The 25,464-nt window shown below is 43.0% G+C and overlaps 1 protein-coding gene across 1 annotated transcript in view; it reads left to right on the top strand.

Moving 5' to 3' along the window:
* Positions 1–25,464, top strand: part of LOC122798716 (zinc finger protein 883-like) — a 122,707-nt gene that overhangs the window by 35,522 nt on the left and 61,721 nt on the right. The window contains exon 3 of the mRNA XM_044067812.1: positions 11,725–11,847. Within this exon, the coding sequence (XP_043923747.1) occupies positions 11,725–11,847 (123 nt within the window). The remainder of the gene's footprint in view (positions 1–11,724; positions 11,848–25,464) is intronic.

Raw genomic sequence — 25,464 nt, 5'->3', positions numbered from 1 at the left:
AAAAGAGCAGTTACTAGAAAATGAAAACTGCAGTCTAAACAACTGCACTAGAAGTAAAAACAGCTGGAAGTGGGATACTTACAAAAGGTTAGGAGCAAGTTACATAGAAAAACTTGAAGTTGTGGGAACACTACATGCAGAATAATGTTACAGAGGAGGAAAGAGATTTAAGGGAAGACAGGAATTGAATGAGCTTTGTAATGCTTGTCTGACCATGACTCGGTAGATTATAAGTGATGTATATCACATTTGCAACTGAAAATATGTCAATATGGTTTGTTTTCATTTATATAAATATATGATTGCTGATGTTTCTTGTTTAGAAAAAATGTGTTTATATTTGTCTATATGTGTGTGTGTGTGTGTGTGTGTGTGTGTGTGTGTGTGTATATATATATATATATATATATATATATATATATATATATATATATATATATGTGTGTATGTATGTATTTTGTCTGTGTCTTTCGGCTTTTCCCTGTTAGGGGTCGCCACACGCATATCTTATTTAGATGTTTAACTGATACTTAGGTATAAATAGTGGTGAGGTATAAAGCACACTGTCACTTTAAATGCTGTCATATTTAAATGAGAATGCACTAAGGTTTGAATGCACACTGATGACGCTTTTGTAAAGCGAAACCGGTCTGTGGGCAGACTGTGCCAGGAATAAATGGCTTTATCTCTCGTGGCGCCTCTTTTTTGAGTGCTGGAAGTGTTTTTGGACTGTATACATATATATATATATATATATATATATATATATATATATATATATATATATATATATATATATATATGAGTGTGTGTATGTATATATACATATATATATATATATATATATATATATATATATATGTTCATAGGTTCATACCAGGCTTTCTGCCCTAGGGCATTTATAAGCCTAGCCAGAGTGTGTTTGGCTTTCGTCACCCATTTTAAATTAATTTTGCTATGCCCTTTTTCGAGGTTAGCATACTGTGCCTCTGTCTAACAGTGACACAGAAGTGATACCCTACGATCTCCCATCCACCCCTCAAGATTTCTCTTGAAGAGAGTCAATGAGGGACTCTACCTAACCTAGACTGGGATTTTATTCCAGAGTGAAGGGAGCCTCTGGGTTATGAATCTGTCCCTCCAGCATGTCCTATTTATTTCATTGCTGAGGTTCAAGTCTCTGGAGCGCGTAGCTCGATGGGATTTGGATTTTCTGAGGTGCAGCATGTCCATTAATTCCGGGTTGGACATGGCTTATACGTCAGGCACAGATCGCCTCTGAGCAGGCGGTATGCCACTGAGTAGAGCTGGAGTTTCTTTAACTGGACAGGATATGGCATCTGTTTGAGCCCTTTGATCCTCTTGGTGAGGTACTTTTGGGGTCTTTCCAGTTGCTGCAGGTGTCTGGTAAGGTACATCCCAAAAGGGGCATTGTACTCAATTATGGGCCTGATGAGGGATGAGTAAAGAGGCACGATGACCTCCCCTGAGCTAGATGTAAATCCCTTCATGATTAGGTGGGATATATAAAATGTTTTTCTAACCACTTTGGCCACGTGGTTGTCAAATGAGAGATTGCTATCAACTTGGGTCCCCAGGTCCCTAATTACTTCTTCTGTACTTAATAGATCACCACCTATGTCGTAATTTGTGGGCACATTGTTTTTGCCAAAGGGGATGACTATACACTTTTTGGCGTTTATCTTGAGACCATGGCTCTGACACCAGTTGTCTGTTTCTATGAGGCCCTTTTGGAGGATGCTTGTGTCGGCTTGAGAGTCGATTATGGCACCCAGTTTGCAGTCATCTGCGAACTTGGTTAGCCACAGTCCTTCCGTGTTGGCCTGTACCTCCAAGAAATATATACCAAACAAGAGAGGCCCCAGGACTGAGCCTTTTGGGACGCCACTTGTAACAGGTTTGGAGTCTGACATGGCTCCAGCAATTCTAACCATGTGGGTTCTGTCCTTGAGCCAGTTTGCAACCCATCTAGTGACATAGGGGTTTATATTTAAGCTGGTGAGTTTGTCTATGATGCCCGAGTGGGGTATTGTGTCAAAGGCTTTTGCAAGGTCAAGGTAGGCTGTGTGGACCACCTTATCCTCGTCAATGGCCTTGGTGACTGTTTCAAAGAAATCAACCAGGTTTAAGAGGCAGGATCTGCCCTTAACAAAGCCGAACTGGGTAGGATCCAGTGTCTGTAGGTCCCCAATATCTTTATTTATGAGGTCCATGATGATCCTTTCCATAGCTTTGCAGACCAAGCTAGTCAGGCTTTTGGGGCGATAGTTTCCAGGATCCGTTGAGGCACCACTTTTGTGGAGAGGGACCACTGTTGCTGTACGCCACTCTTTGGGTACATATCCTGTAGTAAGGCTGAGATTGAACAGTAGTTTTATGTTTAGGTTTAGCTCTTCTTGGAGTTTATGTAGGATGCAGCCCGGGACACCGTCTGGTCCCATTGATGCTGTGTTTTTTGCTTTGGAGAGAGCAGTTCTTACCAGAGCATCTGAGATGTCAGGGGGGCAGCACTCTGCTGGGATAGATATTTGCCCTTTTGGTGGGGGGGGGGAGAAGTTTGCGCTGAACCTGTCAGCTAGGATGTTGGCAATGTCTGTGGGTTCGGTGTATTTTCTGTCATTTTGGACTAATTCTGAGCATATCTGGGAATTCCCACCCAGGTTCCTAACATAACTAAAGAAAGCCTTGTGATTATCCTTAGTGTCCTGTGCAATTTTTCTCTATAAGCTAGCCTTAGACGATTTTATGAGTGCCCGTAGTTTTTTGCTAATACTGATCAGAGATGCCTTCCCTTTTTGGGATTTTGCTCTGTCATGTAGTAGCTTTCTCCTTCTATTGTATAGTTTGTTTATGGCTGGGGTCCACCAGACAGGACGTCTGCCTTTGGAGGATTGGGTCTTGGTTTTATTTGGGATTGCATGATCCATGCATTCCTGAAGGTGTTCATAGAATGCATTTATAAAGGATTCTGCAGTCTGGGCCGTATTTTCCACAGGCCCGGGGGCTTTGAAGGATTCCACCTCGGTTTTGAGGAATGTGAAATTTGCTTTAGAGAAGTTTTTCACTGTGGTTTTCAGGGCAGGGGGTGGAGTCGGGATGTGAATATCCAGTGAGATTAGTTTATGGTCTGATCTTACCAGTGAGGGATGCACTTCTAGTCTGGAGCATAGAGTCCCCATGTTGGTGATGATCAGGTCCAGTATGTTTTCCCCTCTTGTGGGAGTAGTAACAAGTTGTTCCATAGCATTTGAGTTTATAAATTCTAGGAACCTTTGGGCTAGGGAGTTGGAGCTAGAGTAATGCTCCCAGTCTATGTTTGGGTAGTTGAAGTCGCCCAATATAATGGTGTTTGGAGAGACCTTCATATTTTCCAGTGTTCTCAGGAAGGCCGAGTGGGGTTCCTGGGTTTGGGAGGGTGGTCTGTAGCAGGCTATAAACTGGAAGGCAGTTTTACCCACTGTTAGTTGCACATAGATAGTATCTGATGCTTCGTGCTGTGCCACCAACCTGGAAGTGTGGGTATATTTGACGAATATTGATACTCCCCGTCCTTTTGTGGTTCAGTCCAAGTTTTGGGGCCGAAAAGCATGGTATGAGGTATAACCTGATAGTGCTGGGGTGCTCTCTGGAGCCTTGAACCAGGTTTCTGTTACTGCACAGATATCGATGTTCTCCATGCTAAGGAGAGTTTCGAGTGCGTGCATCTTGAGGTTTAGACTAATTGCATTGAGTAGCATTACTCTTAGTTTCTTATCCCTTGTGATACGTACGGAGGTGGGTTTGTCTTTTGATCCTTGCCTAAAAAAGGCACTATGGGGGCAGCTTTTGTCAATATCTGAAAGCTCAGGGGTGACAGGTGCAAGCCATCCCTAGCGAAGCATCGTGGCTTGTCGAGCATGTCATCCCAGGCTGACAGGCATTGGATCCCCTTTGAATGACACCAATACTTAAGTCAATTGTTGAAATTGATCATCTTGTCTTCATATTGTGGCATCATTCTTGGTGAGGGTAAGGTGCTACTCAAGGTCAGGGTCATACCGGCCTGGGCTACATGCTCAGAGAGCTCCTCTATGTCTCTTTTCATGTAGTCCAGGGAGGTACGTCCAGGTCATTCACACCAGCATGGACAATGATTGAGTCATATTTGTACTTGCTTTGGAGTGACCTGAGTGCATGTGTTATGTGGCGGATCCTAGCGCCCGACAGGCAGCTCACCGTGACCCTCTCCTTGTTCAGCTTGGTGAGCGGGACGTCAGTGTGCCTGATGATAGAGTCACCTATTACAAGTGTATCAGGTGTGTTGTTTAGCCTTAAGGGCTGTGACTGTTCGGCACACTGGCTTTGTGAGCTATGTGTTGCATGTGTTTTGTTTTGGGGTAGCGGTTGCTTGGGTGTCTGCTTTGGAGGTCTCTGCTGCTTAGGCAGATTTTTATTTAGAACCTCCGAGTATGCTTGTGTGTGTTTATGTGTTTGGTTTGCTGTCGTGGTAGGTCTATGTGAAACTGGAATTGTAGTGAGTGTGGTTTACTTCTCCTCCTGACTGGTTTTGTCAGTACTGAGTTGAGAGAGCTTAGCCTCCAGTATGGCTATATGGTTGCATCTCTCACATGTGTTGGAATTTGTTGGGAAGAGGAGAGGGTTGTCTGTGTACATGAGGCAGTTGTAACATTGCCTCAAGATTCCCAGATTCACCAGCTGGACCGAAGAGGAGATTGACAACTGACCTTTGGACATGCTAGAATAGTACTGGGAATTCCTTTATAATTGAAAAAAAAAGGGCCATTGGGGAACAAGGTACTCGAGGGGAGTTTGTGAGGGTGTAGTGCTTTTAATTTTTTAGTGCTGACTTATATAATTGCTTTATTGAGCAAGTGCCCAGTAACTTAAATGCAAAAATGACAAACTGTAACTTTCTTTCAAGTGAAACAAGTAAATAAGTACAGTAAGCAATGCAGATATCACTAGGGATCCACAGAAGCGCTGAAAAGCCGTGTTTTAGGTGGAATTAGCGTTTCAGGGAAATAACAAGCAAGCAAACAACAAGCATACAAGCAAAGCTAGATTCAGCAGGCCTGGATCTAGTCTATGCTACAGCAAACAAGGTGTACCAATTTCAGTAAGAAACAGTTCAAATATGCAGGCACTATAAGCCTTTAACCAGAAATTCCCAGCTCAGAAGGGCAGAGTCCAGCCTCTCATCCCACAAGAGTGCAGACCACGAACCCTTTTAATGTAAAATAACTGGCCTGAAGCCCAAGTGCTTAAACCAGACTTAATACACTTTTAGAATAACAGACACTGAGCCCTCAATCAGCAGTTTCCAACTTAGAAGGATGTAAGCTACCTGTTCTGCCACTACAGTGCAGACCACAAACCTTCTTAATGTAAAACAACTGGTCTGAAGCCCAAGTGCTTAAACTAAAAGGCTTAGAATGAGTTACACCAAGCAGTAATAAATACAACTGAGTACTTTTAAGATGACGCAAAAGCAAAATAAAGTAGGAAGAAACACAAATACAGTAAAAGCAGATATTTTTTTTTTTTTTGAGTGAGCAAATGAGATGGGCCCAGGAGTTACAGGACAGAAACAAGTGCAAATGCAGGCCTTCAAATCAGAAAGTTGAGAGAGATGGAAGACCACCCAAATGGCCAATAACTACAAATTCTGGGCCAGAACCACTCCTTATGTTGTAGACAGGTTACCTAGTGCTTACCACTCCCACTGATAAGCTAGAAGGCTTCCCTCCAACACAGAAAGGCTTGGGGGCTCAGAAGCTTACAAATAGTCCTGGATACTGCAAATCTGTATCTGGAACACTAATTACAGGAAAGGTAGGAAACAGGCTTACAATTTTTTTTTTTTTTTTTCAGAAAAGTAGCAAAAACAGTAGTAAAAACAATTCACATGCAGTGCAAGTTGGCACACTTGAGTATGTAGCAATATTAGTCCACACACAGTTTGAAAAAATGTAATTAAATTAAAAAGGACTAAAAGCAAGTGCAGAAAGGGTTTATTAGGTAGAATGCGGTAAAGAGATGGGACTGGGGGAGTGTCCTAGATCAAATCTACAATGGGGCAGGCACTGCAAAAGCCACCAAATTTAAACTACAACCAAGAACAGGGAGAGGGGGTGGGGAAAAGTTTCAACAGAGATGTGAGGAATCAGAGTGCAAATTATAAAACCAAAAAAATATATACTGATCTCTGTATATTTGCAGAACAGTAAGACAACAGATATCTGAGCAACAATTTAGCTCTATAATACAGAATACAGAAAAATATACTCAGCTCTATATATTTGCAGATAGTCTTGTAATATATATAGCCCAAACACACCTTATCTCAACCCTTTTGTATGCTTCCCCTATTTACACTAATCTATCTAAAAGTAACTTTAAGAAACTTACTACATCTTACCATAATATTGCTAGTTAATATATATATATATATATATATATATATATATATATGTATGTGTGTATATATACATATGTATGTGTGTGTGTGTGTGTGTGTATATATATTTATACATATAAATATATATTTATATATATATATATATATATATATATATATATATATATAAATATATATATATATATATATATATATATATATATATATATATATGTATATATATATATATATATATATATATATACATATATGTATATATATGTATATGTATATATATATATATATATATATATATATATATATATATGTGTGTATATATATATATATATATATATATATATATATATATATATATATATATATATATATATATATATATATATATATATATATATATATATATATATATATATATATATATATATATATATATATATATATATATAATATGTAGCCATTCAGAGCACTCCACTTACAAAAGCTGTTATGGATGTTATCATGGAGGCCAGAAGGCCCAGTACCAGAAAATCTTATGCAGAAAAATGGAAGAGATTCTCTGCTTGGAGCCAGGAACAAGGCATAGACACCTGTGTACCAAATATCCCTCAGATTTTACAATACCTAACTGAGATGCTAAACAAAGGCCTTTCTTTCTCATCAATTAAGATTCATGCCTCTGCCTTTTCAGCCCATTACAATACGGAACCACGTATCTTTTCTCATCCTTTACTAAGGCAGTACCTCAGAGGGGCCAAAAACATTAGGCCTCCAAAGAGAGCACCAATTCTGGCCTGGGACCTCAATTATGTTTTGGAAAAACTCACACTGCCTCCTTTCGAGCCAGCATCAGCAGCAGATATAAAATTCCTATCCTGGAAAACAGCTCTGCTCCTAGCAATAACCTCTACAAGACGACTGTCAGAGCTACAAGCACTCATGGCTGTGGAACCTTTCATCATTTTCCATCCAGACAGGGTTTCCCTGAGAACGAACCCTACATTTATGCCTAAGGTGGTGTCCAGTGTGTCCCTCAACCAAGCCATTCACTTGCCAACCTTTTCTCCTAATCCACAGAAGAAGGGTGAGAAAATTCTGCATTCTTTGGACATACACAGGCAGCTAAGATTCTACTTGGACAGAACAAAAGCTTTCAGAACGATTGAGAAACTTTTAGTGTCATATGCTGCAGGTACACAGGGAAAGACCATCTCAAAACAGACTATTTCTAAATGGATAGGCCATTGCATCCGTTTCTGATATTTTCAACATGGCAAATCAGTCCCTAAGGACATTAGGCCTCATTCCACCAGAGCAGCAGCCACTTCAGCAGCCTTTCTCAGAGGAGTACCAACCAAAGATATCTTAGAGGCTGCAACTTGGAGCTCAGTGCACAACTTCACAAAGCACTACCACTTACCTCTTTACTCTAAGTCCAGAGCAGGCTTTGCCACTGCAGTTCTGCAGGGCCTCATAGCCTCTCCTAACCCTATTTAACCCGGCCACCCTACTTCAGCTTTGGGATTCAACCCAAGAGTAATGACTGCAACAGTGAAACACGATGAACATAGTACAGTTGTGTACCTACCATAAATGTAGATGTTTGAGTGTATTCACTGTTGCAGTCCAGGTTACCCACCCACCATCCCCCTTTTCTTTGCTGGGACTTATCTGCACTTCTCTATCCTATACAACCTATTTGGTGTATTTGCTTATAGATGAAGGAATGTTATTTTGGTGCATGCATTTTTATTGGCATATTTTTCAGCCTACCAATTTGGGGGCACCTGACATCTGGGGCAAGAAAAACTGAAGAAAATGGTGTCGGCTGCATCTTTTATACCCCTGGCATGCTGACATCAGGGAAGAGGTGACAACAACCGACGCCGGACCTAGACTTTGGAATTCTGGCCGCCTGAGGGTAGCCTGCCAGCAGGATAACCCAAGAGTATTGACAGCAACAGTGAATACACTCGAACATCTACATTTATGGTAGGTACACAACTGTACTTTGCTAACCAGGGTTGGGTACTGACCTGTTCTCTTACCACATTAACAGATGAATAAATAACCTGACAAAGGCATAACCTTATAAAGAAATTAGGGAATATTTATTACACGTAATATCGACAGACAAGTCAAGTATTATTTTCATACTTACTGCAGGCCAAACGTCCGGCCTCCAACCAATTCCTGAATTAACAGCAATGTACAAGAGCCATATCTTAAATCTGGATATATCTGAAGGCTTGTTGAACTATTTATTGCAAAAGATTCTCCTGTATTTTTAGACAGATTTTCCTTTTTTCCTGAGAGAATGACAGCTACTTTTCACTGGCAGTAGAGTTAGAATTTCATTTTATGTTTATATAGTAAATCTAGGGAAAAAATTGTTGAGATATTGTGTATGTGGCATACATCTCTTTAATATGAGCATGATCAAACTTCAGTAGAACACCCAAGGAGATGCTTATTTTTAGGTGGTGCTGTGTGGATGAAAGCAGTTAATTGTTAGTCTGGCTTGTGAGGCACACTTTGTATACAAGCTGCTATGTCAGAGCGTGTGTGTGTGTGTGTGTGTGTGTGTGTGTGTGTGTGTGTGTGTGTGTGTGTGTGTGTGTGTGTGTGTGTGTGTGTGTGTGTAAGCTCTCTTGGATGTGTGGGTGTGTATTCACTTGTTAAACAAGATGAAATAAATTACTGTGGCCATATTTTATCAGTCAAACATCAAAAGTATACCCAGTCAAAAGTGGTTTCTTTGGGTGGGTGGTAACGCAGTCTGTGGATAACAACAAATATCATCAAACTAGTTTGTCATGGGAAATGTGTCTAAGCATGTTTTGTTTGTGTGTCTTTCGACTTTTCCCGGTTAGGGGTTGCCAAACTCCGGTCTGCTAATGATTGGTAGTTGATTTTTACGTGCCGAGTTACCAGTCCTGATGCACAACCTTCAACGAAGGTACGCCCATTCACGCATGTCTCCACGCAGAAGACGCTATAGCTGAGAATCGAACCGGACAGCATCTTACTGTGAGACGACAACGTTACTGCAGCACCACCACCGCGGCATGTATTTGTGTGAAATAATCTGAAATATATTACATGGGCAGAATTTAGTTCACTTAACCCCAGTCAGACTGGTCAGAGATACTAAAAAATGATTTTTGGGACTGGGGAAACAACGTTGATGAAGTTGAAAGACTTACTTGACCACCATTAAACAGTTATTGATCATTCCAGTCAGCGCTACTGTGAATGTGGGACTTAAAAATTCATCACAATTTTTGACAGTTAACATGATATTCACTCAGAGGAGATTAACTTGATCTGAAGGGACATATTGAGTATAAAAGGAGCTGAGACTAGCATTTGTGGTAATATTTAAGAAAAGAAGACGACCCGTCATATTTTCACTTTTAAAATTGCTGTTATAATTTTACATTATAGCTACTGCATGTAACTTTAAATTTCATTCACAACATGCCTTTTCCTTTACTCACTAAGAAACTGATAATACAGTGATGATGATAAGAGGTGACCTGCATCTGATATTCAAAGCATCCCGACCCAGTACTGATCTACCTGCTGCACATCAACAAGTCAGATGAAAAGTACTCAGTCAATGGATCTAGACCTCTTCTGCATCATCAAAAAAACAGTTTGGAGGAACAAACTTTCCATCCATGTAAAATAAAGCTTATCCCTGTCCATTTTCAAACGCAACTTGGATGTATGGATATGTAATATAAAGTTTACCCACGGACTGCCCCTGTAGTATCAATGGATAGAGGCAGCTCCTAAATGCTTTATCCTACACATGGGTCCCCTCAAATTGTCTATGGTATAAAATCTCAGTTATTAATACTAGGGGTAATAGATAATTATCAACCAAGGGATGGGTAAGGCCAGTCTAACATTAAATGGGATAGGTTAATTCAAGCACCAGACTGGAAAATGACTGGGCTTACAATGGCCTGCAAGAGCAGAAAGTCAAGTACTTGCCTATGAACGTATACATAACAGCATGTTATACTTAATGATTTTATAACTTAAGAGTTGCAGCTACTATTCTTGTCCCAAAGCAACTAGTGCTCAACTATGCTGGGTTTTGTGAATTTGTGTTCAGAAGTACAACAAGCAAATGTTCCATTATTTTGCACCTAACCGTAAGTGCAGGTCATAATGAATACCCAGATTATCCAAAAATATATTTAAAATGTCAGTTTGGAAGTCTTGTGGGCTATGTGATACAGAAGGAAGCAATATCCTTACCAGGTAGTACTCTGACATGGAGAAACGTGTACTTTTGATGATAGAAAAAAAGGATTTTGTCTTTACTGCAGGTGCTCCTTTAATGTTAGATAGTGGATACGCTGTTGTGGTAAAGATTTCTGCCTTTCTGAAGGTCTTGCCCAACTTGCAGACTTTTCTGTTTTGGAAAGGGTCTGCAGTGGTGGAAGATTTTGAAGAAAGTGAGTGGTAGCTTTTGGGTTTGGCAGAGGCAGTTGGGAGGCTGCAGATTGTATTTACAGCCCTTCCAAGTTTGTCCGAGCACAAGTATTTGGACTGTAAGGTGACCAAAAGTAAAAACAAACAAAAAAGATTTTAGAAGTGGCAGTGATAGATAGTGATGGCTGAGTGCATGAGGTAGAAATGTAGGTGGAATTTTTCTTCAAATAATTTTGTATTGGTTGCATGAATTGATGATTGGAAGAATAACATTGTGCATGACCTGTTCTGCTGTCCTTGGACCCAGGCCATAAATGAAAAGGATTTATTGAACCGTTCACTTAACCAGTTAACAAACTGAAATAAATTGTGCGCCACCAAGCAGTGTTTGACGTAATGCTACCTTCAGTTTGGTCTGACAATCGATTTGTTCAGTTTTTCACGCAGATGATTACCAAAGGTGCTGGGTGATTCACTGTGAATAAATGAATGCACAGCTACAAGTGATCTGGAACACACTAGCCGTACAACCCACACTCAGAGATTAAAATAAGCATTCAGAATAGGCATTTCTACAATGGGCAACCCTTCCACCTTGCAAGTTGTGTGATGGACAAGCCTCCCACAGCCCCAAATGTGTATCTGTATTTATTTCTCTATAATGTATGTACAATGTGTGACATTAGTCTCCTTATGTAGCCTGATTTCAAAATTATGTGAGAGAATGTTGTTCTGTTCTGGTATGTTTTAATGGCTGTCTTCTCAGTTGTTGCTAAAGACATTCAAGGGACTCCTCACTACTTTTTAACTAGACAATTTCTCCTGACGTTCTTGCACAGGTTACAACATCCCATTGGAGCACCTGTTGTTACTAATTGAGAGAGATGAGGAAGTCCCATGTGACGATACTGAGCGAGGAAAGTTGATGCAACAGCAGGAGTTTCCTGATCGCACTGCTGGAAGTAAGTAGCTGCTCAAATTAACTGGTTGTTTAACTCCCCCTCCCCCCAAAAAATGTGAGAGAGAATAAGTTAAAGGACAACCGCGCCCTCAGACTCAAAAAACATATTAATTTCATCATGGTTTGATGTTTCCTACATTTTAACAGCACTCTGAGACTATTTTGAGCTTTTTAGATATTTTTAGATGCAATTTCTGACTCTGACCACATGGGGTCTGGCATATTGAAAAAAATCAGACTGTTTACTCTGCCTCTAAGTATCCCAGAATGCATTATTTGTCTCCAAAAAATTGCATCAGATCTGCCACATTTTGCCTTAAGTTGCTGTGACTTCATTGACTTAACAGGCATTCACTGCAGTCTTAAAATCCCCTACTTTTGGTTAAAATGTTATCCTTTTTCAATGACCACTTAAAACACAAGCAGTGCAAATGCTACAGAACAGAACTGAAAGGTGCATTTTCTAGCTCTTTCATCTTAGAAATGCTAAATTGCTTTCTTTTGTGAAGGCTGAAATCTAGCTCTTCAAGGAATCTCCCCTCCCACTTCACACCTACCTTCCCTAGCTGTCAAAGAGCCAAGGGTAATTTGACCCATTATCTGCATGTGATTGACAGCTCACAGCAGGTGACCAGAGTAATGTACTGTTTGCTTGTCTGCCTTTTCCTCCTTACAGTGGGAGACTTTTTGTTGCACTACTCCTGTCAAATTTAAAACCAAGTTACATAGCACTGGGAATAATCCATGCTTTGCAAAGCATCAATCTGCCACTTATTTTCCCTTCGTGTTTAAATAGCTAACAAATGATACACTATAAACAAACTATTTCATAGGTTCATAGGTTTATACTAGGCTATCTGCCCTGAGGCATTTATAAGCCTAGCCCAAAGTTTTGGGGCTTACGCCACCCCTTATGTTAAAAAATACTGTGCCCATTAGTTTGTTGTGCCTCTGTCCAGCAGTGACACAGAGATGATTCCCGGGGTAAACCTACGATCTCCCATCCACCGGTCAAGATTTCTCTTGAACAGAGCCAGCGAGGTGCTCTGCCTCACATGGACCGGGATTTTATTCCACAGAATAGGGAGTCTCTGGGTGACAAATCTATCCCTCCAGCATGTCCTATTTATATCCGTGCTAAGGTTTAAGTCGCTTGCTCTAGTGGATCTGGTAGATTTGGATTTTTGAGGTGGAGCATGTCCATTAATTCAGGTTGGACATGGCCTTGTATGTCAGGCACAGGTCACCTCTGAGCAGGCGGTATGCGACTGAATAGAGCTGGAGTTTCTTCAGTCTGGCAGCATATGACAGATTTTGGAGTCCCTTTATCCTTTTGGTGAGGAACTTTGGGGTCTCTCCAATTGCTGCAGGTGTCGGGTGAGATACATCCCAAATGGGGCATTGTACTCGATCATTGGTCTGATAAGTGAAGAGTACAGGGGAACAATGACCTCACTTGATCTGGATGTGAATCCCTTCATGATCAGGTGGCAATGTAGAAGGTCTTTCTAACCACTTTAGCAATGTGAGTGTCAAAAGAAAGGCCACTGTCATCCTGGGTCCCCAGGTCCCTGATAACCTCTTCTGTGCTTAATGGATTGCCACCTATATGGTAGCTTGGGTTTACCTTATTTTTCCCGAAGGGTATGACCATACATTTTTTGGCATTTAACTTCAGGCCATGGCTCTGGCACCAGTTATCAGTTTCCGTGAGACCCCTCTGAAGGATATCTGTGTCCGATGTACTTTCCACTGTGGCGCCCAGTTTGCAGTCATCTGCAAACTTTGTCAGCCATAGTCCTCCTATGTTTGCCTGTACTTCTGAGAAGTAGATGCCGATCAACAGGGGGCCAAGGACTGAGCCCTGTGGGACACCACTTGTGACCGGCTTGGAGTCTGACATGGCGCCAGCAACTCTAACCCTGTGGGTTCTGCCCTTTAGCCAGTTTGCAACCCATCTTGTGACATATGGGTTTACATTTAAGCTGGTAAGTTTCTCTATAATACCCGAGTGGGGTATTGTGTCAAGCTTTTGCAAGGTCAAGGTAGGCTGTATGGACTGCCTTTCCCTCATCAATGGCCTTGTTGACTGTTTCGAAGAAGTCGACCAAATTCAAAGGCATGATCTGCCCTTGACAAAGCCAAACTGGGTCGGGTCCAATGTCTGCAAGTCCCCTATGTCTTTGTTTATGAGTTCCATTATGATCCTCTCCATAGCTTTGCAGACCAGGCTTGTTAAGCTTATGGGCGGTAATTACCAGGGTCCGTGAGGCACCGCCTTTGTGGAGTGGGACCACAGTTGCCGCGCCACTCCTTGGGCACGTATCCTGTGGTAAGGCTAAGATTAAACAGCTGCCTTATGCGGGTTTAGTTCCTCGTTGAGTTTGTGTAGCACACAGCCGGGGACACCATCTGGTCCCATTGATGCTGTGTTTTTAGCTTTAGAGAGAGCAGCTTTCACCTGCGCATTTGAGATGTCTGGGAGGCCACACTCCGCTGGGATAGTTATCTCTCCTTTTGGGAGAGGGTGAAGTTTGCACTGAACCTGTCTGCCAGTATGTTGGCAATGTCTGTGGGTTCAGTGATTTTTGTATCATTTTGGACTAACTCTGCGCATATCTGGGAGTTTCCACCCAGGTTTCTAACATAGCTGAAGAAGGCCTTATGATTGTCTTTTGAATCTATTGCAATTTTTCTCTCAAAGTTTGCCTTGGATGATTTTATGAGTGCTCGTATTTTTTTACTAATAATGATCAAGGGTGTCTTCTCTTTTATGGATTTTGCACTATCATGTAACAGCTTTCTCCTCTTATTGTAAAGTTTGTTTATGGCTGGGGTCCACCAGACTGGACGCTTGCCCTTGGTGGAAAGAGTCTTGGTTTCATTAGGGATTGCCTGATCCATGCAGTCCTGGGGGTGTTCGTAGAAGGCATTTGTAAGGGCTTCCGCAGCTTGGATTGTGGTTTCCACTGGCTCGGGGGCCTTGAAGGATACCACACCAGTCTTGAGTAGTGTGAAGTTTGCTTTAGAGAAGTTCTTCACTGTGGTCTTTTTTGTTTGGGGTGGAGGCGGGATGTGGATTTCCAGTGAGATAAGTTTGTGATCTGATCTCACCAATGAGGGATATACTTCCGGTGTGGAGCATTTTGTCCCCATGTTTGTGATGATGAGATCTAGTATATTTTCTCCTCTTGTGGGAACAGTGACTAGTTGTTCCATGGCATTTGAATTTATGAACTCCAGGAACCTTTGGGCTAGAATGTTGGGGCTTGAGTAATGTTCCCAGTCTATATTCGGGTAATTGAAGTCACCCAATATAATGGTGTTTGGAGATACATTTATACCCTCCAGTGTCTTCAGGAAGGCTGTGTGGGGTTCCTGAGTTTGAGAGGGTGGCCTGTAGCATGCTACAAATTGTAGAGCAGTTTTGCCTATGGTTAATTGCACCTGGATGGTTTCGGATGCTTCGCGTTGCCACCAACCTGGAGGTGTGGGTATCCTTGATGAATATGGATACACCCTCCTTTTGTGGTGTGGTCCAGGTTTTGGGGCCGAACGCCTGATATGAGGTAAAACCTGATAGTGCCGGGGTGCTCTCAGGAGCCTTGAACCAGGTTTCAGTCACAGCACAGACATCGATGTTCTCCATACTGAGAAGGGCCTCGAGTGCATGCATTTTGAGATTTAGACTTCTGGCATTGAGCAGCATTACCCTTAGTTTCTTCCCATTTTTGTTTTCTAGGGTGGTAGGTTTAGAATTTGAGCCTTGCCTAAAAAAGGCACTATGGGGGTGGCAAGAGCCTTAGCCAATATCCGGAATCCCAGGGGTGACAGGTGCAAGCCGTCCCTTGCGAAGCAGCGTGGCTTGTCAAGCATGTCATCCCAGGCAGACAGACACTGGATCCCCTTTGAATGACACCAGAAATTAAGCCAACTGTTAAAGCGGATCATCTTGTCTCTATGTTGTGGCATCATTCTTGGTGAAGGACTTGCATGATAGCACCCACATGCTTTTTTGAGTCAATATTTAAAAAAAAATGATGGTAGTGCATACCACTTGTAATTTGTTGCACTGTTTAATTGTGCCAGACATCGGCTTATGCAAAAACATGCAGTTACTGTCTACGCATGGTCACTGCAGATTTATGCTCTTACTTTTTGTAGCCCTTACTGTACTTAGTTACATATCAGTAGGGCTTTTCAGAATAGTGAGATTATATAGTCTGCTTTTTTGGCTGGACTTTCACAGTTCCAGCAATGGGCAACTACATATACTCCATCATATGTTGGTTTACTCAGAATTTCACTGCTTAGTATGCATGGTCTTACTACATTTTTTGCTTTAATTACAGTATCGCAATTTACAAAGTATGCGCTCTATTCATTTATCTCTAAATATAACCCCTGTATACATTAAGACTGCAGCGTAATGAAGATCCAACACCTGTGAAACAGTTGTCATTTTAATGGACCTTAGAAATCTACAGTAATCAAATATCATTTAATTTTGCTAAATGTACCAGAAGTCAACTGATCCATCATAAGACATACAAGATAAGCTGGCTTTTGGTTTACAATGTGCAAAAGTGGCAATTCCCACAGCACTATTGCGAAAAGCCTCTGTACCTCGTCAAGGTAGCCAGCATCACAGAGGTCCACTCACACCACAATACTTCCGTCTACAGCCTGATCCACTCACATCACCACTTGCATTACACCCCTGCATGTAACAGGCTTCCAGATGCATGCGACGCTTGCCCAGCAAAAAACTATACATGCCGACATTTATTCACCAAGGAACAGTCCTTAGACACACTGTACAAGCTCCAGCTGCCGAAAAATAAAAAGGAATCTTACACAACTCCATACCGCTCCATCATTCACACAACCCCTACTGCAAATCCAGGCTAATACAAGACATTCCACAAGAGTAGTGTTCTCTTCGTCCACATCTGCACAACCTGACAGATCTTACACAAGAACTTATGCCAATCGATTGACCTTGGTTATTTTATTTAATTCTAACAGCACACATACACATCACTATTTCAGAAAAATTTAGTATCACTTCACAATACCAGTACGGATATTCGATAATTAGTACTTGTCCAGAGCCCCAACTGCTCAACAGCAGGAACACCATGTACCTCAAAATTGGCAACTTGCATGCTTAGCTACTTGTTCCTAAATCACAGACAAGCTGAAGAAACAGGTTTTTTTTTTACATGTGTTTCATCAACCGGACAAACTTGTTACAAATGACTATGCCTTACTTTACTGCCTGCTCCCTCAGTGCTACTCCATACATGAATGCTTCACTATTTCATGCAAGGATTGTTATTCCATTGAACATGGCACTTTCCAAGTGCATAATGTAAAGGACTGTAATCATACCATTCACAGTTCAAGCCAAAAAGATACATTTACAGTGACTGCATGTAATAGCCAGTCCATACGCTGTCAGTAATACAATTCTACCTTACATAGCTTATCGATTCCATCCATTAACAACTGAAGAACCATTCATCCAGTTTACTATATTCATCAAGTCATGAAACCGTAACATTACACATCACAAACCATCCATAACACATTTGTAGACTCCATTTCACATCACATGAATTCATTGTAGCACCATGTTAGACATTGTATTGAACACAAGAGATAAAGTCATTGTTGCATGAATCAAATTGTAACCAAACATCACTTCTTAGTTATTACAGTTTACATGTGCCAACTCACTGATAGTCTGTCCAACTTTAGAAACACTATTCATTAAAGATTGGATTAATCAGTATTCAAATGGCAATGGATTAATCTGTATTGAAATGGCAATGGAAGTACTCCTTTGGCTGTTCCTGTTGGGGGTCGCTACAGCATATCCGTTTGCCTTTTGTCCTGTCCTCTGCATCCTGTGTCAGACACCACTTGCATGTCCTCTATCACAAACCTTACCTTTGGCCTTGCTCTTATCCTCTTACCTGGCAACTACACTTAGTTTAGACAATGCCTGCATCCTAACCCTTCCTATAAGTGTCATATTGGTTAGATGCTCCCAGTCACCTACCCTTACCACATTTAAGGACCAGGATCTATGGACATTTTCTTCTACACTATTTGCCACCACCTGTGGAGGAGACACCCACTGCATGTCTGATCAACTCACTGTACCTCTTTACAGCCAGTTTGTACAGAATCATTTCGTAAAATTGTAAACATGTCATTCGCTGCCATGTTGCATACTTCATGGCCACTACTCCAATGTTTCCGTACTACGTGCCTCAGCACTTTGTGTAGCTCGTGGAACATGGGCTATAAAATTTATGTCCACACTGACCAGCCCTAACAGAATCACCATTAGGAGCCAGGCCTACACATGTTATAGTCCGTGCACTGCCACCCACAGGAGCCAGTGCACAATCACAGGATGGGCAGGGTGTGAAGGAATACTGCAACATGGAAGACATGGACATCTTTCTGGTGACAATTCACACAACTTTGATGTCCTCCAGTTCCACTGTTGTACTATTCCACATGGTTGTCTTCCGCAGCTCACCATGAAGGCTATTTTTTGCTAGATGTTTCCCTAGGAAAAGGTGGAGGACAGCCAGGTCCAATCTGGCTCTGGCCATTGTGATTTTGTCCTGCTTGCATTTTTTACATAACGTCTCAACTAAGGAACAACTAGCTACTTCAATGATAGCATTGGTGCTGCGTTCCTTAAGTCTCCTGAAGAGGCCATGGATCTTCTGTAGTGAGCTGTACTACTTCCATGCATTCAACACGATGGTCTTCTGTAGTGAGCTGTACTACTTCCATGCATTCAACACGATGGTCTTCTGTAGTGAGCTGTACTACTTCCATGCATTCAACACGATGGTCTTCTGTAGTGAGCTGTACTACTTCCATGCATTCAACACGATGGTCTTCTGTAGTGAGCTGTACTACTTCCATGCATTCAACACGATGGTCTTCTGTAGTGAGCTGTACTACTTCCATGCATTCAACACGATGGTCTTCTGTAGTGAGCTGTACTACTTCCATGCATTCAACACGATGGTCTTCTGTAGTGAGCTGTACTACTTCCATGCATTCAACACGATGGTCTTCTGTAGTGAGCTGTACTACTTCCATGCATTCAACACGATGGTCTTCTGTAGTGAGCTGTACTACTTCCATGCATTCAACACGATGGTCTTCTGTAGTGAGCTGTACTACTTCCATGCATTCAACACGATGGTCTTCTGTAGTGAGCTGTACTACTTCCATGCATTCAACACGATGGTCTTCTGTAGTGAGCTGTACTACTTCCATGCATTCAACACCATGGTCTTCTGTAGTGAGCTGTACTACTTCCATGCATTCAACACGATGGTCTTCTGTAGTGAGCTGTACTACTTCCATGCATTCAACACGATGGTCTTCTGTAGTGAGCTGTACTACTTCCATGCATTCAACCGATGGTCTTCTGTAGTGAGCTGTACTACTTCCATGCATTCAACACGATGGTCTTCTGTAGTGAGCTGTACTACTTCCATGCATTCAACACGATGGTCTTCTGTAGTGAGCTGTACTACTTCCATGCATTCAACACGATGGTCTTCTGTAGTGAGCTGTACTACTTCCATGCATTCAACACGATGGTCTTCTGTAGTGAGCTGTACTACTTCCATGCATTCAACACGATGGTCTTCTGTAGTGAGCTGTACTACTTCCATGCATTCAACACGATGGTCTTCTGTAGTGAGCTGTACTACTTCCATGCATTCGGTCTTCTGTAGTGAGCTGTACTACTTCCATGCATTCAACACGATGGTCTTCTGTAGTGAGCTGTACTACTTCCATGCATTCAACACGATGGTCTTCTGTAGTGAGCTGTACTACTTCCATGCATTCAACACGATGGTCTTCTGTAGTGAGCTGTACTACTTCCATGCATTCAACACGATGGTCTTCTGTAGTGAGCTGTACTACTTCCATGCATTCAACACGATGGTCTTCTGTAGTGAGCTGTACTACTTCCATGCATTCAACACGATGGTCTTCTGTAGTGAGCTGTACTACTTCCATGCATTCAACACGATGGTCTTCTGTAGTGAGCTGTACTACTTCCATGCATTCAACACGATGGTCTTCTGTAGTGAGCTGTACTACTTCCATGCATTCAACACGATGGTCTTCTGTAGTGAGCTGTACTACTTCCATGCATTCAACACGATGGTCTTCTGTAGTGAGCTGTACTACTTCCATGCATTCAACACGATGGTCTTCTGTAGTGAGCTGTACTACTTCCATGCATTCAACACGATGGTCTTCTGTAGTGAGCTGTACTACTTCCATGCATTCAACACGATGGTCTTCTGTAGTGAGCTGTACTACTTCCATGCATTCAACACGATGGTCTTCTGTAGTGAGCTGTACTACTTCCATGCATTCAACACGATGGTCTTCTGTAGTGAGCTGTACTACTTCCATGCATTCAACACGATGGTCTTCTGTAGTGAGCTGTACTACTTCCATGCATTCAACACGATGGTCTTCTGTAGTGAGCTGTACTACTTCCATGCATTCAACACGATGGTCTTCTGTAGTGAGCTGTACTACTTCCATGCATTCAACACGATGGTCTTCTGTAGTGAGCTGTACTACTTCCATGCATTCAACACGATGGTCTTCTGTAGTGAGCTGTACTACTTCCATGCATTCAACACGATGGTCTTCTGTAGTGAGCTGTACTACTTCCATGCATTCAACACGATGGTCTTCTGTAGTGAGCTGTACTACTTCCATGCATTCAACACGATGGTCTTCTGTAGTGAGCTGTACTACTTCCATGCATTCAACACGATGGTCTTCTGTAGTGAGCTGTACTACTTCCATGCATTCAACACGATGGTCTTCTGTAGTGAGCTGTACTACTTCCATGCATTCAACACGATGGTCTTCTGTAGTGAGCTGTACTACTTCCATGCATTCAACACGATGGTCTTCTGTAGTGAGCTGTACTACTTCCATGCATTCAACACGATGGTCTTCTGTAGTGAGCTGTACTACTTCCATGCATTCAACACGATGGTCTTCTGTAGTGAGCTGTACTACTTCCATGCATTCAACACGATGGTCTTCTGTAGTGAGCTGTACTACTTCCATGGGTCTTCTGTAGTGAGCTGTACTACTTCCATGCATTCAACACGATGGTCTTCTGTAGTGAGCTGTACTACTTCCATGCATTCAACACCATGGTCTTCTGTAGTGAGCTGTACTACTTCCATGCATTCAACACGATGGTCTTCTGTAGTGAGCTGTACTACTTCCATGCAATGTGTTTCCATGGTACAGGTAGCCAAATGTAATTACCTTGCAGAAAAGAGGCTGAAATGTGGAGTATGATCCACTACTTCTTCCCCGCCCTTCAAAACTTCCCCAACTTTTAAATTCCCTGGGGGAAAAACCCAATTGTTGCATTCCCCAAATGGTTTCCGGGTTAGCTGGGTTTTCCCATTTCCCTTAAAAGGTTTTGGTGAGCAAAAAATTCCCTGCAATGGGGTTTTCCCGGGCCAGGTTTTGCCCAAATGTAAATTCCCTTCAAGGGTAAAATTTGGGGGGTTTTTAAATTTTCCAAAGGGGCCGGTTGCAAAGAAAAACCCAATTTTTCCATTTAATGGGCAAATAAACCCCCAAGGGGGTTGCATAAAAGCATTGGGTAACAGAGGTTCAAAAATGGTTTATACCATTATGAACCTTTGGGGACAAAACAAATACAGGGTTGGGAGCCCTTTTCCGGGCCGAAAAAGGTTTTTTTTCCATCAAATTTCCTTGTTCATTTGTAAACATTTTTTTGGGTTTAGGGGCTTTGGAAATTCCAAAGGGGCCTCTGTTTGGCCCGTTTTATTTTTAATTTAAAAACCCCTTTTTTTAAATTTGTCCATTTAATTAAAGGGGGTTTAAAACAGAACCCCCTTCCCCGAAAGGGGGGGTATCGAAAAATGCTTTTTTTGCCCTTTTTATGCCCGCCCAAATTCCTTTAAAACAAACAAGGGGTTTTGGGGGGTTTTTTTGAAAAAAAAACCCTTGTTTTGTGTATTCCCCCTTTTTTTAAATTTTTTTTTCGGGGTTTCCCTTTTCCCCGGGGGGTTTTTTTTTCCAAAAAAAACCGGGTTGGGCCTGTTTTGGGGACGGGGTCCCCTTTTGGGGCCCCCTGCAGGACTCCGGCCTTTTTTTAGCCAGAGAGTCCTGCAGGAAAGGAGGAACAAACTGATCCTCCGAGGTTTGTTAAACCTGAAGGTTCTCCTCCAAAAGGGGCGGGAAAAACCCTTTGCCACCAAGGCTCAGGCTACAGTGTCCAAGCCTCCTGGGGCCCCGGGCCCGTGGACCGGCGGAGGCCCGATACTTTTCTTCTAAAGTAGTGGGTTCGCCGGCTGGCATACCCTGACTACTGTCCCGCCCTCGGCTGGAGCCGACACTTATCAGCATCGACCCAGATATCCTCGGCTCCATCTGAGTTAAAGGGGCCCGGGCCCGAGGGTTTTCCCCCGAGATCCCGGCCCCCTTCTGAAGTATCCCGGCCCGGGTCTCCTCTTTTCGGGCGGAGCCATGGGAGCCTTTTAGATCTTCCAGGCTGTCTGACCACGTTTTGGGGAGGGTAGTAAGCTGGCTGCTGAAAGCTCAGGCACTGGTCCAATTGCTCCATACCCCCCCAACAGACGGGCTATAACCCCTTTCTTGAGTTCCTCCTCCGACTCCACACCAGAGTTCGGAGCCGGAGCTTGGGACAGCGACTGCCCGGAGCCGATCATCCTTCGCCCCCTCGCCCCGATCTCCTCCTTGAGACTTCCTTGGGGGGACCCGGGTCGCCGGGTTTCCACTGTCGGCTCCGAGGGGGTAGTGGCCCGGGCCCTTGTCCCCCCCCCCCTCTCGGGCTTCGCTTTTAAGCTCGGCCCGACATCGGGCCCCGAGCCTTTCTCTTGGGCCGACCATTCCTTTTCTTGAGCGGGGGTTTTGGTCTCGGGAGAGGAGCCTTTGAGGTGATGAGGAGGGCCTGGCCTCGAGCCTGGTCAAGGTCCCCCTCTAGCTCCTCCCTCATCAGTGCCTGCAGATGCCTCTTGCCAGCCCCTTGCTCTCAGGCCCAGGCCTCCATCGCCCCCGGTTTCCCCACTGGGAATTTTCCCCCTTTCCCGGTTTCTCCTGACCTGCAAACCCCCCGGGAAGAACCGCAAAAAACCCCGAAAAGAACCTAAAAAAAAAAAACAACCACTATATTGAAATATAAATAATTGGGGCCCCCCCCCCTCAATTTTTTTTCGAATTTGGTCCTAAACAAGGGGAAGGTAACCCCCCAGGAACGGTATACCGGGGCTTTGGTCCCGCCTCCACCCCCTTTCCCCCTTTTTCCCCACTTACATGGGGTGGGAACCCTCCAATTTTTAATGTCCCCAGGAGCCACCAAGTTTCACCCCCTTTGGAAAACATTCCCCAAAAGGGTGCTCTTGGTGCGGGGGGCCACTAAAAGGAAGGGGGATCCCATACCTGCCTCCTTTAAAAGGATTTAGGAAGGGACTTGGAAAGGGGAGTTTTTTGGATTTGCTCTTAAATTTTCATTACCGGGCCAACAATTTTAAAGGAACGGGGAAAGGCCAATTTTGGGGTAAAAAATTGCCTAAATTGACCTAAATTAAATTCTCTCCTTTTTTTTTAATGAGCAAAACCCCGGGGCCTTTTTCCTTTAACCCAATGGGGGGGGGGAATTTAAAAACCCCCAAAACCCCCTTTTTGGGGTTCCCCCCCCAAAAACTTTGACCAAAACAAAAAACCCCCTTACCACCACCCCAGACCAAACCCGGGTCAAAGAATGGGCCCGAAACCCAAGGAGTACAGGCAGGGGGTTTTCCCCCCCCAAAAAAAAAAGACCCCCAACAGGGGTCCTAAACCGGGGAAAACTTTTGGGGTTTAACCCCCTAGGGGGCCCGATTCCCCCCTTGGGGGCATCGGAAATTTCCTTCCCCAGTCCTGGCAACCCACCCCAAGAAAGGGGACATACAACCATTCAAAATCCCTTAAATTTCCCTATTAAAATCCCTTAAACTCCCCCGGTCAAAGGGGGGAATTTTAAAAACCCCTGAAAAAACATAAAATGGCCCCAAAAGGGGACCCGTTTCTATCAAGTTTCTTTTTCCCCCCAAAAGGACGGGAAGGGAACCAAAAGAAAAGGTAAAAAACTGCGAAGGAAATTCCGGATGGCACTAATCCATTCTGTTTTCCCAAAGGAAACGGGAGGGCCAAATTAATGGCTTACAAAGATTCCAACCCCCAAATTTCCCCCCGCGGGGAGTCATTACCAATTCGGCATGCCCCCCCCCCCCAATTTACCAAAGCATGGCAGGGTCCACCACCTAGACAGGATTCCGGGTTTTCCATTTACGAGGGCCCCCCCCCCCAAAACCACTTTTATCCAGAATCAACAGTTTAAAAGAGGGGGAAAAATTTTAAAAAACCCCCGGGCCCTTTTTAACTTTTCCCGGGGAAAACCCTAAAAATTTACCGGCAAAAATAAAAGGTTTGGGACATAAAATTTTTTCAGCCAAAAAAGCAACAAGTAAAATTTGTTTTGAAAGTTTGGGCCAAGGGCTCCTTTGCCCCACGGGCCCACCCCCTCATGGATTTTAAGCATGGTGTAAAATTTCCCCCATAACCCGAAATTTTAAAAAAAATCGCAGGGTTAATTAACTTTTTTTTTATCCCCCCCCTTTTTTCCCCCCTTTCAAAAATTTTTGTGGGGGGAAATGGCCAGGAGGGGAAATAAATACCATTCACAAAACCGGAAAAAGGCATTTTTAAACCCTTGAAACCCCCAAAAATTTCCCCGGGGCTTTGAAAAGGAAAACCCGGGGGGACATAAAAACCCCATCCTTCCAAATTGAATCTAGATTTGGAAGGACCCCCAGGGTTTCGTGAAGAATAGGCCAATATTGGGGGACACTAAGCAGTTTTTCTGACCCCCAATGGCTCTAACAGTTTAATGATTTTTTAAGGGGGGCATTTTCACCCCCCCCCAAAAACAAAAACCCCAGTTATTAATATTTTTTCCGGGCCAAACCCCTTTAGAATTCAACCCAATTGGGGGACTTCACCCTTTATTGATTCCACAAGTCACAAAAACCCCCCCCTTTGGGAAAATTACCTCTTGCCCTTTGGCCCCCTTTGGGTTTCCCCCTTGCATAAACCCTTCTTGCCCCCGGGCATCACCCATTCCTCTTTTGATCCACCAGGGGGTGCGCAGGGCCACACCCCCCTGTTTGGGTTGCTCCACCCCCCCGCCGGGCCCCAAATGTTTTGCCGTCAAATTTTTTAGTTTTTTTTTTAAAGTCCCCACTAGTTTTTTTGCTGAAAGTCCACAAACCCAAAAAACCACCCCACACTTTTTGTTTTTCCCACAAAATCCCTCACATCAAAACAACGGGCCTTTTCCTTTCGGGGCCAACAATAACATCACCAAGAAATAAAAACCTTTTGAAATTTTTCCCTAAAACCGTTTAAAACCCCCCAAGGGGACAAATTTTTGGGCATCCATTTATTTTTAATTTCTTTAATTATTAAAACTTAGCTCTGTTACTTCCAAGAA

Source organism: Protopterus annectens, chromosome 3.part1 (genome assembly GCF_019279795.1).
Source record: "Protopterus annectens isolate FY-2018-M chromosome 3.part1, PAN1.0, whole genome shotgun sequence".
Lineage (NCBI taxonomy): Eukaryota > Metazoa > Chordata > Ceratodontiformes > Protopteridae > Protopterus > Protopterus annectens.
Note: the sequence above shows the minus strand (reverse complement) of the source record. Positions and strands in the feature narration are given on the sequence as shown.